This window comes from Salmo salar, chromosome ssa13 (genome assembly GCF_905237065.1).
Source record: "Salmo salar chromosome ssa13, Ssal_v3.1, whole genome shotgun sequence".
NCBI lineage: Eukaryota > Metazoa > Chordata > Actinopteri > Salmoniformes > Salmonidae > Salmo > Salmo salar.
In genome coordinates, this window is record NC_059454.1 from 58,848,409 (window position 1) to 58,863,038 (window position 14,630).

At 45.0% G+C, this 14,630-nt stretch overlaps 1 protein-coding gene across 4 annotated transcripts in view; it reads right to left on the reverse strand.

The window, feature by feature from the left end:
• Window positions 1-280: 280 nt before the first annotated feature.
• LOC106567513 (dihydropyrimidinase-related protein 3) overlaps window positions 281-14,630 on the reverse strand; it is a 35,902-nt gene continuing 21,552 nt past the window's right edge. For 2 of the 4 annotated variants that reach the window (XM_014136831.1, XM_045693404.1), the window contains exons 9-14: window positions 13,715-13,871; window positions 12,510-12,651; window positions 11,604-11,774; window positions 6,964-7,143; window positions 3,670-3,826; window positions 281-2,046 (exon numbers count right to left, since the gene is read on the reverse strand). In XM_014136831.1, coding sequence (XP_013992306.1) covers window positions 1,952-2,046; window positions 3,670-3,826; window positions 6,964-7,143; window positions 11,604-11,774; window positions 12,510-12,651; window positions 13,715-13,871 — 902 coding nt within the window. In that variant the 3' untranslated portion in view covers window positions 281-1,951. Of the gene's footprint in view, window positions 2,047-3,651; window positions 3,827-6,963; window positions 7,144-11,603; window positions 11,775-12,509; window positions 12,652-13,714; window positions 13,872-14,630 lie in introns of all 4 variants that reach the window. The other 2 variants (XM_014136830.1, XM_014136832.2) reach the window with 1 other exon arrangement.

Sequence of the window (14,630 nt, forward strand, 5' to 3'; positions counted from 1 at the left end):
TGCACTCTCCTCAGACAATAGCATGGTATTATTTCACTGTAATAGCTACTGTAAATTGGACAGTGCAGTTAGATGAACAAGAATTTAAGCTTTCTGCCAATATCAGATATGTCTATGTCCTGGGAAACGTTCTTGTTACTTACAACCTCGTGCTAATCGCATTAGCCTACGTTAGCTGAACCGTCCCGTGGGGGACCCACCGATCCTAAAGAAGTTTTAAATGGTATATTTTTTTATTTCTACTATACTGTAGATTGAAAGATAAAAGAGTGACGGCCAGTCAGTTGCAACTCATGTTTATTCAGGAACAGTTCATAACACCACATCACACCTCAATGTTTTTTTTTTACCTGCCTTCTCTGGGTTTTGATACAACAGTAAAAAAAATAATAACACAAAAAAGAAAATAACAAAGATCAAGTCAAACTAACATAAATATAATCACCACTTGGATTGCTTGAAGTTCCACATCATCACTCATTAAAACACAACCACTTCCTCACAACCTCTTCCTCAGCTGATTGGGATAGCAAAAATAAAGCTCTCCTCGTCCTCCTCATCCTCCTCACCTCTTTCTGAAAACATATTACAATCCCCTGCCTTGTCTGGGACAGGTAGACCAAACAGACGCATAGAAAATAATTATGAAAGAGAGTGACCCAGGGTTAAGCCTGTCTGTCTTCCCCTTGGTGTTAGTTACCAAACTAAGGGCTGTCAGTCAGGTATAGTGTACAGAAATGTGGAGACTCTCAGAGTGTTGAGATTTAAAACAGCACAACATCACGTTTCAATGTTATGTTCTTGAATGCAGGTTATGATGGTCTGCTGCTTCAAAACGAGATCCCACATTGCCATGAAAATAAAAATAAAGACAGAGGTGAATTACTGTTATTTCAAATCAGGTTTGTTACTTTTATCATTTCATTTTCTTTATGTATTAATGTTTACAAAGCTCAGAATTACAATTTCACAACCCAGGCCATGGAAGTTGAGCTTGGTACTTCTTGCGCAAGGGTTTCCATTTTCCTTTTACCCCCAGATGACTTGCTAAACGGTATGTATAGGAACAGGCATTAAGCTTTAAGCAATTGCAAAGGACGGTTTCTCAATGGAATATACAGCCAGGATGGAGCAGAGCGCAAGGGAAAATAAACATGACAACCATTTCTACCAACATGCTATTTATTCCATGTTTACAAAATATCTGTATTACCAGATGTGTTTTTATCTTGTTTCCTTTTTTAAATCATTAATGACTATCAACTTCTGGTTCAACAACCCAGGGAGCCAGCGACAACATCATTCACAAAGCTACGTTACATCTACCATACATACTCACAATGCCACCTATCAGTAATGGACGTTACTGCATGTTATTATTACATCGCTAGTGAACTACTGTATATCTGCAGACTAGTACTCAAAAAGGGTGACGTTGAAAGCCGAACGTGATGGAAGAAAAAACTAAGAATTGCTTTGAGAAAAGCAGTGTTACTTTTCCTAGGGAACAGGCATCAGAACACTGTGGTCATTGGTCATGACAGTTATCATGAGGTTCATTTAACTATATTATGGATTCAGAGTAGAACCTAAACTGTCAATGCACAGTTAAAACAATTACTAATGTTGACAGTAAGGGACAGTAATACACGCTGATTACCTATATTCTGGATATGACCATGCTCATGTGATTCCACAGCATACAAATTCAATCTTTGTGTAAAGGTTTTGCCAAATATCCTTCAAATTAACCTATTGTTCAAGTGACTGACCTGCAATTCCCTAGGAGGAGGAAAACTGTGCTTTAGAAGCTTAAGCAGGTAGCATTGTGGCTGGTAAGGCATGAGGATTCAGTGTTTTGCTCAACTCTTAACTTGTAACTAATCACGTCTCCGTCTTCTCCCAGTGGCTGTTGTCATCTTCTGACTGGTCTCTATCCTGGTTCAACCTCTTAGCTAAGGGATGTGATGTTGGAGCGACCACCGGGGGGGACTACGATGCGGCGTCCCGCTGGCCGTATGGGGAGATCCTCTGTGGTGGGGGGACCTGACACAGACAAACATGATTTAGCGCTGTCTCTTACAGATTCCCCTCAACAAAGACAGTTTCTCCACTAGCGACACGACCTTGGCACTCCTTGGCGACCTCTGGAATAAATCCCTTTTCGACCGCCAACAGGATTGGGATTAGCCCTGGATTAAATTGGCATAATGGACTAGGAGAGATTTACGCCTACTGTTTTAAATCTTACACTCTCTCCGGGCCAGGGTGTCGTGTTTCGTACTGTAGAACTCTACCACATCCTCTCTGCACGAAACACGACCAAGGTTACTTCACATCTGGAGACAGAGAAGTATATCAACCCTGTGGCTGGTGAGATGAATCCTGTGAGTGAGTCCTGTGAGATGAATCCTGTGAGTGCGTTTGCGTCTGTGTGTGCGCGCATGTGTGTGCGCTCTTGCATGTACTGGATGTAGATGAGAGGGGTATTTATTCCCAGAGCGAGTGGCTAGTATTCGAACAGGGGATTATCTTGGAAGCCAGAAGGAGAGAATAGGCCAGGTCTGTTTTATAAACACACAGCCTAGGAAAGGAAAGCAGGCTCTCTGGCTTTCTGGGAAGGATGGGGATGAATGGAATAAACCCCCACTAGACTACAGCCATGGGGAAATACTTTCCAATGCAGGTCACCCTCCCTCCTCCTGCATCAGTGCATCACACAAACTATTCCTGTTAAACTATTGTTTATTTGGCTCCTCCCTCAAAAGGTTGCACTTTGAAAAGAGGTTGCAGATGTATGTAATCGCACTGTCACTCAACACTCAACTAAGCTCTGCTATTGGTTATGTGAATTAACTTTAGATCCATAAATTATCATCAGCCTCATTCTACCCGCTCATTAGACGAGCTTCATTAAACAGACAACAACTACGAAAGTGAGATGCCAGATGTCTGGACTGAAATTTTAGAACATACTGTAGTTGAATTAAGATGCCTACAGATATTTCTTAGAACATACTGTGGTTGAATTAAGATGCCTACAGATATTTCTTAGAACATACTGTGGTTGAATTAAGATGCCTACAGATATTTCTTAGAACATACTGTGGTTGAATTAAGATGCCTACAGATATTTCTTAGAACATACTGTGGTTGAATTAAGATGCCTACAGATATTTCTTAGAACATACTGTGGTTGAATTAAGATGCCTACAGAGGGAGGGAGAGAGAGAGAACCAAGACAAAGCTGCATCAAGCTGAAATGAATTAAATCAATCAATGTAAAAAAAAAAAAAAAAAAAACACACAAAAAAACAGATAACAAAAAGACTTGAGAAACATATAGAGCCCTGTCTGGAAGTACCAAGATGGCTGAAGGACAAATGTCTTGTGCTGTGTGTATTTGTTACCTCAAACAAATCATGAAGGCAGAAAATGTGATTATGGTAAAATGTCAGATTTCCCCTGAAGGCCATTTAATATTCCGCAGACAAATGGCAAAGTCGACCATGGCAACATATCAAGAGTGAATTGCATTGTAATGTGTCAATGTTGACTGTTGTTGAGTGTGTGTGTCAGGTTCCTGGTACTTCCTATGACGGCAAGGTATGGGAAGACAGATGGGTAAATTAAAAGGTTGCTGAAGCTCACCGCGTTGTGCAGGGTTACCTGCTAAGCTAAAGGCCGAGTGGTGGAGGTTCCTCACGGGCTGCTTGGTGGGGGAGGTGCGGGCAGACGCTGAGGGGGTACCACCACGGGACATGGGCGAGAAGTCAGACACGGGGCCATCATACATGCCCCTGGGCACTGCCCGCAGGACTGCCAGCTGAGGGGGGAGGGGGGAGAAGGAGAGGGGGGGAGTGGAGAGGAGAGGAAGAGAAAGAGAGAGGAAGAAGGAGGGATCGAGATAAAGAAGGAGAGAAAGAGAGATGAATAGGGTATCATTTCTGTTGGTAACTTTACAACAGTTCTCCAAGACAATGCCCGTTTATAATTTGATTCATGGGTTTGTTTGTAGAATGCGTTGTGCCTGAATCAAAATGCATATTTCCCCCGGTGTTTTCCTAAGGAAAGCACTTCCAGATTTACTGACAGACAGACGCACTGCAGACTGAGACACTGTGTTCTTATTTGACATGCAAGCTTCTGTCCTCTGTCCTAGGATTATGTGACTATGGAATTCCTGGAAGCTGAGCTACACTCTTAGAAAAAAATAGTTCCAAAAAGGTTATTCGGCTGTCCCCATAGGATAACCCTTTTTGGTTCCAGGTAGAACCCTTTTTGGTTCCATGTAGAACCCTCTGTTGAGAGGGTTCTACATGAAACTCAAAAGGGATAAACTTGGAACCAAAAAGGTTTCTTTAAAGGGTTCTCCTATGGGAACAGCCAAAGAACCCTGTCAGGTTCTAGATGGAACCTTTTTTTTTCCCAAAGAGTGTAGCAGCATCAGAAAACACTAACTGCCACCAAGATCAACATTGTATTAATACAAGAGGTCTCACCAAAGAAACATCTCTATATTCTGGTCATAAAGTTGAGTGTCCACCAACACCAGTAACAGGAGTACTCCTATGGACACATCATATCCCTGCTACAACTGGCAGTCAGTCGTTACAGTATACAACCCACAGCCAACAGCCAACGCCCCTGAGATGAACCCTCAAGGCTGACGTAATACTTCTCTCTCAAACATCCCCATCCCCTTGTTCCATACCCCCATTCCCCAGCACCTACATCAAATGGATACGTGAGATCACCCAGAGAGGTAGTTAAGACACCATTACCGCATATTCTGGCAATTCCCATCTGCGTTACACACTCTGAATGCTATTTTTATCTTGTGCCTTCCAATTGGGGAGACAGACCTCCTATTATGCCCCCAAAGCCTAGACACAGACAGACAGACATGCATCCAGCCCATAATGTATTGCTGTTATAGCTGATAGCAGTGCGACTGCCAGAGAGGACAGACGTCCTTTGTGTACACAATCAAATCAAATGTTATTTGTCACATGCACCCGAAGACAACCTTACCGTGAAATGCTTACTTACAAGCCCTTAACCAACAATGCAGTTCAAGAAATAGAGTTAAGAAAATACTTACCAAATAAAAAATAAAATAAAAGTAACACAATAAAAGTCAGTGTGCGGGGGTACAGGTTAGTTGGGGTAATTTGTACATGTAGGTAGAGGTAAAGTGACTAGGCATAGATAATAAACAGCGAGTAGCAGCAGTGTAAAAACAAAGGGTGGGTGGGTGGGGGGTGGGGTCAATGTAAATAGTCCGGGTGGCCATTTCATTAATTGTTCAGCAGTTTTATGGCTTGGAGGAAGAAGCTGTTAAGGAGCCTTTTGGTCCTAGACTTGACGCTCCGGTTCCGCTTGCCGTGTGGTAACAAACTTTTCAGTCTCCTGAGAGGGAAAAGGTGTTGTCGTGCCCTCTTCACGACTGTCTTGGTGTGTTTGGACCATGATAGTTTGTTGGTGATGTGTACACCAAGGAACTTGAAATTCTCGACCCGCTCCAGTACAGCCCCATCGATGTTAATGGGGGACCTGTTCAGCCTTCCTTTTCCTGTAGTCCACGATCAGCTCCTTTGTCTTGCTCACATTGAGGGAGAGGTTGTTGTCCTGGCACCACATTGCCAGGTCTCTGACCTCCCCCCCTATAGGCTGTCTCATCATTGTCGGTGATCAGGCCTACCATCATTGTGTCGTCAGCAAACTTAACGATGGTGTTGGAGTCGTGCTTGGCCACGCAGACGTGGGTGAACAGGGAGTACAGGAGGGGGCTAAGCATGCACCCCTGAGGGGCCTCAGTGTTGAGGATCAGCGTGGCAGATGTGTTGTTACCTACCCTCACCACCTGGGGGCGGCCCGTCAGGAAGTCCAGGATCCAGTTGCAGAGGGAGGTGTTTAGTCCCAGGGTCCTTAGCTTAGTGATACGCTTTGTGGGCACTATGGTGGTGAATGCTGAGCTGTAGTCAATGAACAGCATTTTCACATAGGTGCTCCTTTTGTCCAGGTGGGAAAGGGCAGTGTGGAGTGCGATAGAGATTGCGGTACGGGTTGGTGTGAAAACAGCTGAGATATCTGAGTGCAATCGGTCTCCATTGAACACACTGCTCTGGATTACCATTTCAGTATGTACATTGAGATTGATGGCATGTCTGATGATGTGTGGCATAGGCTGAGCCACAGCAGCAGTATGCATTCGCGTCAAGCTAAACTGCCTTGAAAGTAAAGCCGCACTGACATCTTCCATGTTTGTGGGTTCTGGATGGCTCATCTCAGCTCTACATCAGATTAGTCCTGATTAATCCCTAACCACTGAGAAAACACTTCCAGATGTCCGCAACTCGCGGACCTCACAGACCTTGCAGTCTTCACATACTGTACTTCACACACCTCATATCAGTGGAGGCTGCTGAGGGGAGGAACGGCTCATGATAATGTCCGGAATGGAGTTAATGGTACGGTATCAAGGACATGTATTTTTTTGTTCATGTGTTGATACCATTCCTTTCACTCAATTCCAGCCATTATTATGAGCCGTCCTCCCCTCAGCAGCCTCCACTGCCTCACATACCTCACATAACTTACAGTCCACACAGTCCTTTACCTTGGCTCAGTGTCACATAGCAACACTCTGGCATGTAACAAACAATCCGCATAAAACATATTCTAAGACAGAACTGAAGAGTTGGGAATATGTTCATTGGAAATACTTGTATATTGTTTAATACTTTTATAAAGGGGAGACAGACTTAGGCTGTGTCTGCACAGGTAGCCCAATTCTGATATTTTGCCACTAATTGGTCTTTAGACCAATCAGATCAGATCTTTTAGCCCATAATTGGTCAAAAGATCAGAATTGGGATGCCTGTGTCAACACAGCCTTAGAGTACAGTAGATTCTGACTAGACAGGAGAAAGGAGAGAGAGGCTAGCTAGCATCTTTTACCTGCTTCCTGGCCTTGACGCGCTTGTAGGCAAAGTCTGGGAAGGGGGTGCATGGGATGAAGCGACCGACCCCGGAGATGGCGTGCAGGTTCCCATCCTCCAGCACCAGCTTCCCCTGGCAAATCACCACCGAAGGGGCACCACGCAGCTCCATGCCCTCAAACACGTTGAACTCAGCAGCCTGGAAAACACACAAACAGACACAAACACAAACACAGACGCGCACACACACACACACACACACACACACACACACACACACACACACACACACACACACACACACACACACACACACGCACACACACACACACACACACACAGACAAACACACACACATTATACTTTAACTTGATATTGTATGTCTATGATCAGTGGTGTTAGGCCAACAAAAGACAGGACACAATCACAACAACAAAAACTTTAGATTTATCGAGCCTGCTTCCCCCCCGTTGCACCCCAGTTAGTACAGTCCGTTATGCTGCCTTACTGTAGAGACTACCTAACTTTAGCCATTCACAAGCACAACCCAGTTATACAAATGATGAGCAGCTGCAGGACCTCTCTCTCGGGAGATACCAAACTGAGGAAATGACAGTACAGCGGTGCAGAAGCATCCGGCTCCAATGTAAACGCAACTATTTCCAGTTTTCTGCAGTCTGACATTAGTCACTCGTCTGAAACAAATGGAGCCGAGGAGTTTACATCAGTGTGTCTTTGTGGACTGAGATGGTCAAGTACGGCAAAATAAACAGGGACTCTGAAACGCATGACCTCATGGCTACGCACCACATTATGAGCCGATAGAGATGGCAAATTCCACTAAAGCTAACCAGACTTGGATGTTTTGCTCATTAAACTGGTCTGACGAGAGGCCTTTCAATTTCAATTCAATTCAATTCAATTCAAGCCTCTTATTGGCATGGGAAACATACGTTAACATTGCCAAAGCAAGTGAACTAGACAATAAACACAAATGAAATTAACAATAAAAATTAACATTAAACATTAATCACAAAAGTTCCAAAAGAATAAAAGACATTTCAAATGTCATATTATGTGCAAATAGTTAAAGTACAAAAGGGAAAATAAATAACAAATGTGGGTTGTATTTACAATGGTGTTTGTTCTTCACTGGTTGCGCTTTTCTTGTGGCAACAAGTCACACATCTTGCTGCTGTGATGGCACACTGTGATATTTCACCCAGTAGATATGGGAGTATATCAAAATTGGGTTTGTTTTCAAATTCTTTGTGGATCTGTGTAATGTGAGGGAAATATGTGTCTCTAATATGGTCATACACTGAGCAAGAGGTTAGGAAGTGCAGCTCAGTTCCCACATCATTTTGTGGGCAGTGTGCACATAGCCGGTCTTCTCTTGAGAGCCAGGTCTGCCTACGGCGGCCTTTCTCAAAAGCAAGGCTATGCTCAATGAGTTTGCACATAGTCAAAGCTTTCCTTAAGTTTGGGTCAGTCACAATGGTCAGGTATTCTGCCACTGTGTACTCTCTGTTTAGGGCCAAATAGCATTCTAGTTTGCTCTTTTTTTTGTTAATTCTTTCCAATGTGTCAAGTAATAATCTTTTTGTTTTCTTATGATTTGGTTGAGTCTAATTGTGTTGCTGTCCTGGGGCTCTGTGGGGTGTGTTTGTGTTTGTGAACAGAGCCCCAGGACCAGCTTGCTTAGGGGACTCTTCTCCAGGTTCATCTCTTTGTAGGTGATGGCTTTGTTATGGAAGGTTTGGGAATCGCTTCCTTTTAGGTGGTTGTAGAATTTAACGTCTCTTTTCTGGATTTTGATCATTAGCAGGTATCGGCCTAATTCTTCTCTGCATGCATCATTTGGTGTTTTATGTTGTACACGGATTATATTTTTGCAGAATTCTGCATGCAGAGTCTCAATTTGGTGTTTGTCCCATTTTGTGAATTCTTGGTTGGTGAGCAGACCCCAGACCTCACAACCACAAAGGGCAATGGGTTCTATAACTGATGAAAGTATTTTTAACCAGATTCTAATTGGTATGTCAGATGTTATCTTCTTTTTGATGGCATAGAAGGCCGTTCTTGCCTTGTCTCTCAGCTCGTTCACAGCTTTGTCAGACCTATCTTTGCAGAATATCTAGGTGCTGCTGTAAGTCCTCATTGGTTGGGGACAGAAGCACCAGATCATCAGCAAACAGTAGACATTTGATTCTAGTAGGATGAGGCCGGGTGCTGCAGACTATTCTAGTGCCCTCGCCAATTCGTTGATATACATATTGAAGATGGTGGGGCTTAAGCTGCATCCCTGTCTCACCCCACAGCCCTGTGGAAAGAAATGTGTGTGTTTTTTGCCAATTTTAACCGCACACTTGTTGTTTGTGTACATGGATTTTATAACGTTGTATGTTTTTCCCCCAACAGCGCCTTCCATCAGTTTGTATAGCAGACCTTCATGCCAAATTAAGTCTAAAGCTTTTTTGAAATCAACAAAGCATGAGAAGACTTTGCCGTTGTTTTGGTTTGTTTGTTTGTCAATTTGTTTGTCAATTCTATGTGTTGTTTTGAGACAGAGAGCCTATTGAGGCAGAGATGAGTGGAGTCATGGACACACAGGCCCAGTTTGGCTGGGAGGACAGAGGAAAAGAGGAGGCGGGTTGGCAGGCGGCTGGGCAGGCCGTCTCTGTAGAGATGAGACCAAGGTCCTGCCTTAATTAACAACATCTGTGCGAGAAGAGAGAGCAATAACCCTCCCGCTCCTCCTCCTCTTCATTCCTCATCATCCAGTCGGTCTGTTTCTCATACGCCTCTATTTGGCATACAAAGACAAACAGCTGCCATCGCACAGCTGGGGCTAATGAATCCAAGCATCACTCTCTCTACCCGTTCTCTCTCTTTCTAGCACTTTCTCTCTTTCCTTCTCTCTGTCTCACTTTCTCTCCCATTTTTTTCCTACTCTCTTTCACTCTAGCTCGTTCTCCCTGATCCATTTCCCCCTCCCTCTATTTTCCTGCCACTAAACTCTCTTCCTCCATCTATCGTTCTGTCTCTCCCTGTACATAGTGGTTTGCGATCTGTTGCGACCCACTCACCCCCCCCCCACCCCTATTGTCAGTTTGTTCCTGTGCACACGGCCCTGGTGTTTTAGCGTGTTCCAGATTCAGCCCAGGACAGGACATAAGGCCTGCCAAGTATGATGTCATGGCCTGGCTCTCTGTGCAACAACATAAACAAAGCTAACCAGATCAAAACATTTCAGATAACTGAGGATACTTGTATTTACTAAGGAGGGAGGGATACACAGATATAATGGTATAAAGCACTGAACTACTGTGTACAATAGATCACTGTAGCTATTAATAACATGGACAGGAGCCCCTGTTTTTATGTTATGTGTTCTTGTGTGCTGTTCTGTTGTCTGGAGGGGCTACACACAGGAAATGAGAAGGTGACATCATTCTGTAAGAACCTTTGGTCTCGCTGTATCTTTTCTACAAATGGAAAAGTCACTGAAAACTTGTCCAATCTTTTTCTAGCTCTTTCTTTCTCTCCCTCTCTTTTTTCGTTCTCTCTCTCTCTCTGTTTTTCTTTCTTTCCATACCTCTTCATCGGACTCTGCTGCTTTTCCAATAGGTCTGTCTCTCGTTCCCTCACTCTCTGTACCTGCAGAAGGAAGTCCAGAAGGCTTGATATCCTGAGTGGACACATCCTCTGTTTAACCCTGTACTGCTCTGTATTCTCTGGGCTCCTGTGTGATCCACGCATCACTTCCTGTCCTTGTGATTAGGGACGAGGGACAAGAGAGATGAGCTCTTTTCTTGCTGAACAACACACAGTGGTGGCTGCTCACGGCAATGGATAACATGGTTAGCTAACATAAAAACGACCTCAAAACCAATTATTTGAAAAATTAATATGATTTTTTTCCCCCCGAACATAGTGAAGTATTGCCTTTGAGAGGAGTACGGCTAAGAAAAAGGGCGAAACATTGTTTTGTTTTCCTACAACAGTAACATCTCCTCTCTCTCCTCAGCCACATTCATCAACCCCAGCATTCTAAGAGGTCTCTCTCCAGCAGCAGTAATGGTGGATAGTGAGGGCCAATGGTGTGTGCTTTAGTAGCTGTGGACGTCTACAGGGAGTTATTTTAGGAGGAACTGAACTGTCACTGGAAGCAGGCCAGCGCTTTTCTCTCTCTTTCTCTCTCGCTCTCTCGCTGTCTCACACTCCTCTAGAAAACCATGTTACCTTTGCAGCTACGCAGATCTCAGACCAGAACTGAATGTCCACAATGACCACCAGCCAGAGCTCACCAGGCCTGCTATAATGTTTGTCAGAACATCTGTGGTAGTAGAAAGTCAAAGACACTCCTCCTCCATGCCCTGTTAAACCACAGTGACCTGAATGTCCTTGATGAGTGCTGACTGCTACAATGAAAAGTGAAATGGACTTTAAGCTCATTGACCATTGTGGCTGAAATGTTGCCTATATGAGTGTCTATTCAACTTTGGTGTATTCAGTCCCTTGCATTCAGTGTACCTCCTTATGTATTTGCCTACGTAGTCCATGTCAACTGTCATTGTACGTTTTTATGTATTTGACAGATGTTGCAAAAACACTTTCCCTCTGGGACCGTAAAGCCTTTGACCTTTGACCTCTTACCGAGTTGTGCGTCTTGGCGGTGATGGTGCGGACAGCGTCCGAGTCCCAGATGACCAGGTCGGCGTCGGAGCCCACGGCAACCCGGCCTTTACGGGGGTACAGGTTCAGGATCTTGGCGGCGTTGGTGCTCGTCACGGCAACAAACATGTTCTCGTCCATCTTGCCGGTGGTCTGAGTGAGCCAGAAGAAATGCTAACGGTGAAATGCTAGCTAAACAAAGATGCTTTTGCAGCTGACTGGTGGGCGGTGGCACTCTTGTAGTCTCACGCGAGAACACACACTCGCGCGCACACGCACACACACACACACACACAAGCTCCTGTCAATGCTAGTGCCGAGACCATGTGTTTTTGCCTGAAGGGAGACTTAAGTGTGAATAATTCATCTGAATTTCAGAGGCAAAGCTGCACCACAACTTTTCATTCATAACACAACTGTCCATAAATACAAACCAAAGTCTGTTTGTACATGAAAGAGCAAGAATGAGAATGAGAAAAAGAAGAGATCTATACTGTTCCAAGCAGGGTGAACGGCTGGGGGGACAGATCCAGAGATAGAGAGAGAAAACAAGAGCACTCACAGAAACACAAAACCACACTACCGGATGGATTAGGGAAGAGGAGAAAGGAGAAACTGCGGTGAACTGTGGACACAGTGCAGCATGAATTTCAAGGAGTGGGGTACTTAGAGAGTAGCTAAGAGGGTTAGAGGGAGCAAGGTAAAGAAAGGGTCGGTGAGAGGTAGTGAAGCTAACGGCACTCTATTCCCAACAAAGGTGCACTTCTCTTGATGAGGGCTATATGGGCCTTATAAAGGGAATAGAGTGCCATTTGAGACGCAGCCAAAGAAAGAGAGAGATAGACACGTGCCATGCAGATAGTTGTCCAGTCATCCTCTCATCCTCACCACAGCCTTGTCCCAGATGAGGGACATCCTCTCCTCCACTCCGTTCACGCCCTCAGGGATCTGAGTGAAGTCATCCTTCCCTATGGCCTTCTGGGCCACGCTGAAGGTGCAGTGGGCACTGCCAGTCACGTTCAGGTCACCACTGGGAGGGGGGGAGAGAGAGGGAGAGGGAGAGAGAGAGAGAGAGAGAGAGAGAGAGAGAGAGAGAGAGAGAGAGAGAGAGAGAGAGAGAGAGAGAGAGAGAGAGAGAGAGAGAGAGAGAGAGAGAGAGAGAGAGAGAGAGAGAGAGAGAGAGAGAGAGAGAGAGAGATGTTTAAAAAGAGTAAACTCAGACAGGTACTGCTTCAGACCTGTCAGATTTGCTTTAGCTGTGATTTGCTTCAGCTGTGATTTGTGAGCCCTTCAGTTTATCCGACATAGAAAAGCTGGAAAAGTTCACAATTAGCTGGAGTAGCGCAGGCAAAGTAGATGAATTACTCTGAATCAAGTGCCAAGGTCTCCTTCCTATCAGTTATCGATGTCTTCCCGTTCTTACAGAGCACTCAAATTCTCCTAGCAGACAAACAGTCCCACTTGTGCAACCATCAGACTATCTATCATGAGGTTGGAAGCACTTCCAGAACCCTTTCAGCTTGCGATGGATGAAGTCATAGAACCAGTGGCGTTCTAGCTTGTATGGCTCCCAGGGCGAACCCCCCCCCTTCAGCAACAATATGTCTGTGAAACTATATATTCACAGTATTATGAATGAATTATGCTTTATTTGGTCACATTTCGTAGTTAGACTGATTTCACTAATTGCATTAGTACTGTACAAAGTTAGAGACGCGCTATTTGATAGATTCCCCCGCTCCCCCTACCTCGGGCTTCCAGTGGGGAGACCTGAGGTCAACCTTCCCCCGCCCCAGAGACCTTCCCAGGCAGTAGCATGCCTAACAAACTAGAATCAGGGCGCCCACTCCGACAAGGTTAATTGACCCACAGTCCCACACGGTGATATGATATCATTGACGTGACGTGCAAATAAATGAGCGATAGAAAACCGATCGCACAATTTTTTGGCCCCCGGCAAGATGCCGCCCTGGGCGGCTGCACATGTCGCCTATACCTAAATCCGCCGCTGCATAGAGCACATACAGGACAGATGCAGCGTGGACAGGTGAGGTTAGTGTAGTGTTATTCAGTCAATAGGGGGCGCTCTTTACCTGGCCAGTAACGTGTTCAGGTAGTCTGGGGTGGTGGGGTCCGGGCTGAGGGGGGGTGATGTCACAAAGGAGGCGGCCTTGGCCCAGTTCTTGCTCCAATAGTGTGTCCCGTCAGTCCCGAGGCTGGCCGTGATTGGCTCGCCGAACACAACGTTACCTGGGGAAAAGTTTGTCACCCAGGGTGTGAATACGTCAAATCAACTCACCTTATCCTCCTGAAAATGTACTCACTCGTTAACTAAATCTCCCACTTACCAGGTTGATCCCACATTAATAAACACATATGAACTAAAGGAATAATCTAATCTAACTAAAAGGTCTGGCGAAACAGCTGAAATAGTTTGTATCAAAGATCTGATGTTCTCCAAGCGAGTCTCTCGCTCTCTCTCTGGGCTCTGACATGACAAATCTGATGTCAGCACTGAGGAACAGGGCCAGCCAGTGATGAAAGCAAGGCCTCCTGGGAGCACATCTCCATGCCAGGCGACCCTCACATGCTTCATACATGAGGACATGCAAACAGCATTTTTCCCTCTCTGCCTCTTCCTCAAAAAGTGTCCATCTTTCTCTCCGCCAAGCACAAAAGGCCCGCTCTCTCTCCCTGCTCCTCTGTGATGAATGGCGGAGACAGGTTTCTGACAGTTTGCTACGGTGAACCCCAGGAAATAAGGTAGGGATTCTTCTCAAAACGGGCCTTCTTCTATCCGGTCTGTCTACTAGACCAGACCAGACCTATGGTGTAAATAGAGCATGAACCAAAACACCACAATCAGCACATAAGGGCATATAGGCGCATTCCTGTCCTCCAACAGAATAGAAGACTTACGGAGTTGCACTACTTTCAAGGCCCATGCAGGTCCAAGGACATAATGTAGCGCTTGTGTTCTGATAGGGATATTGTTTCCAGGCATTCACT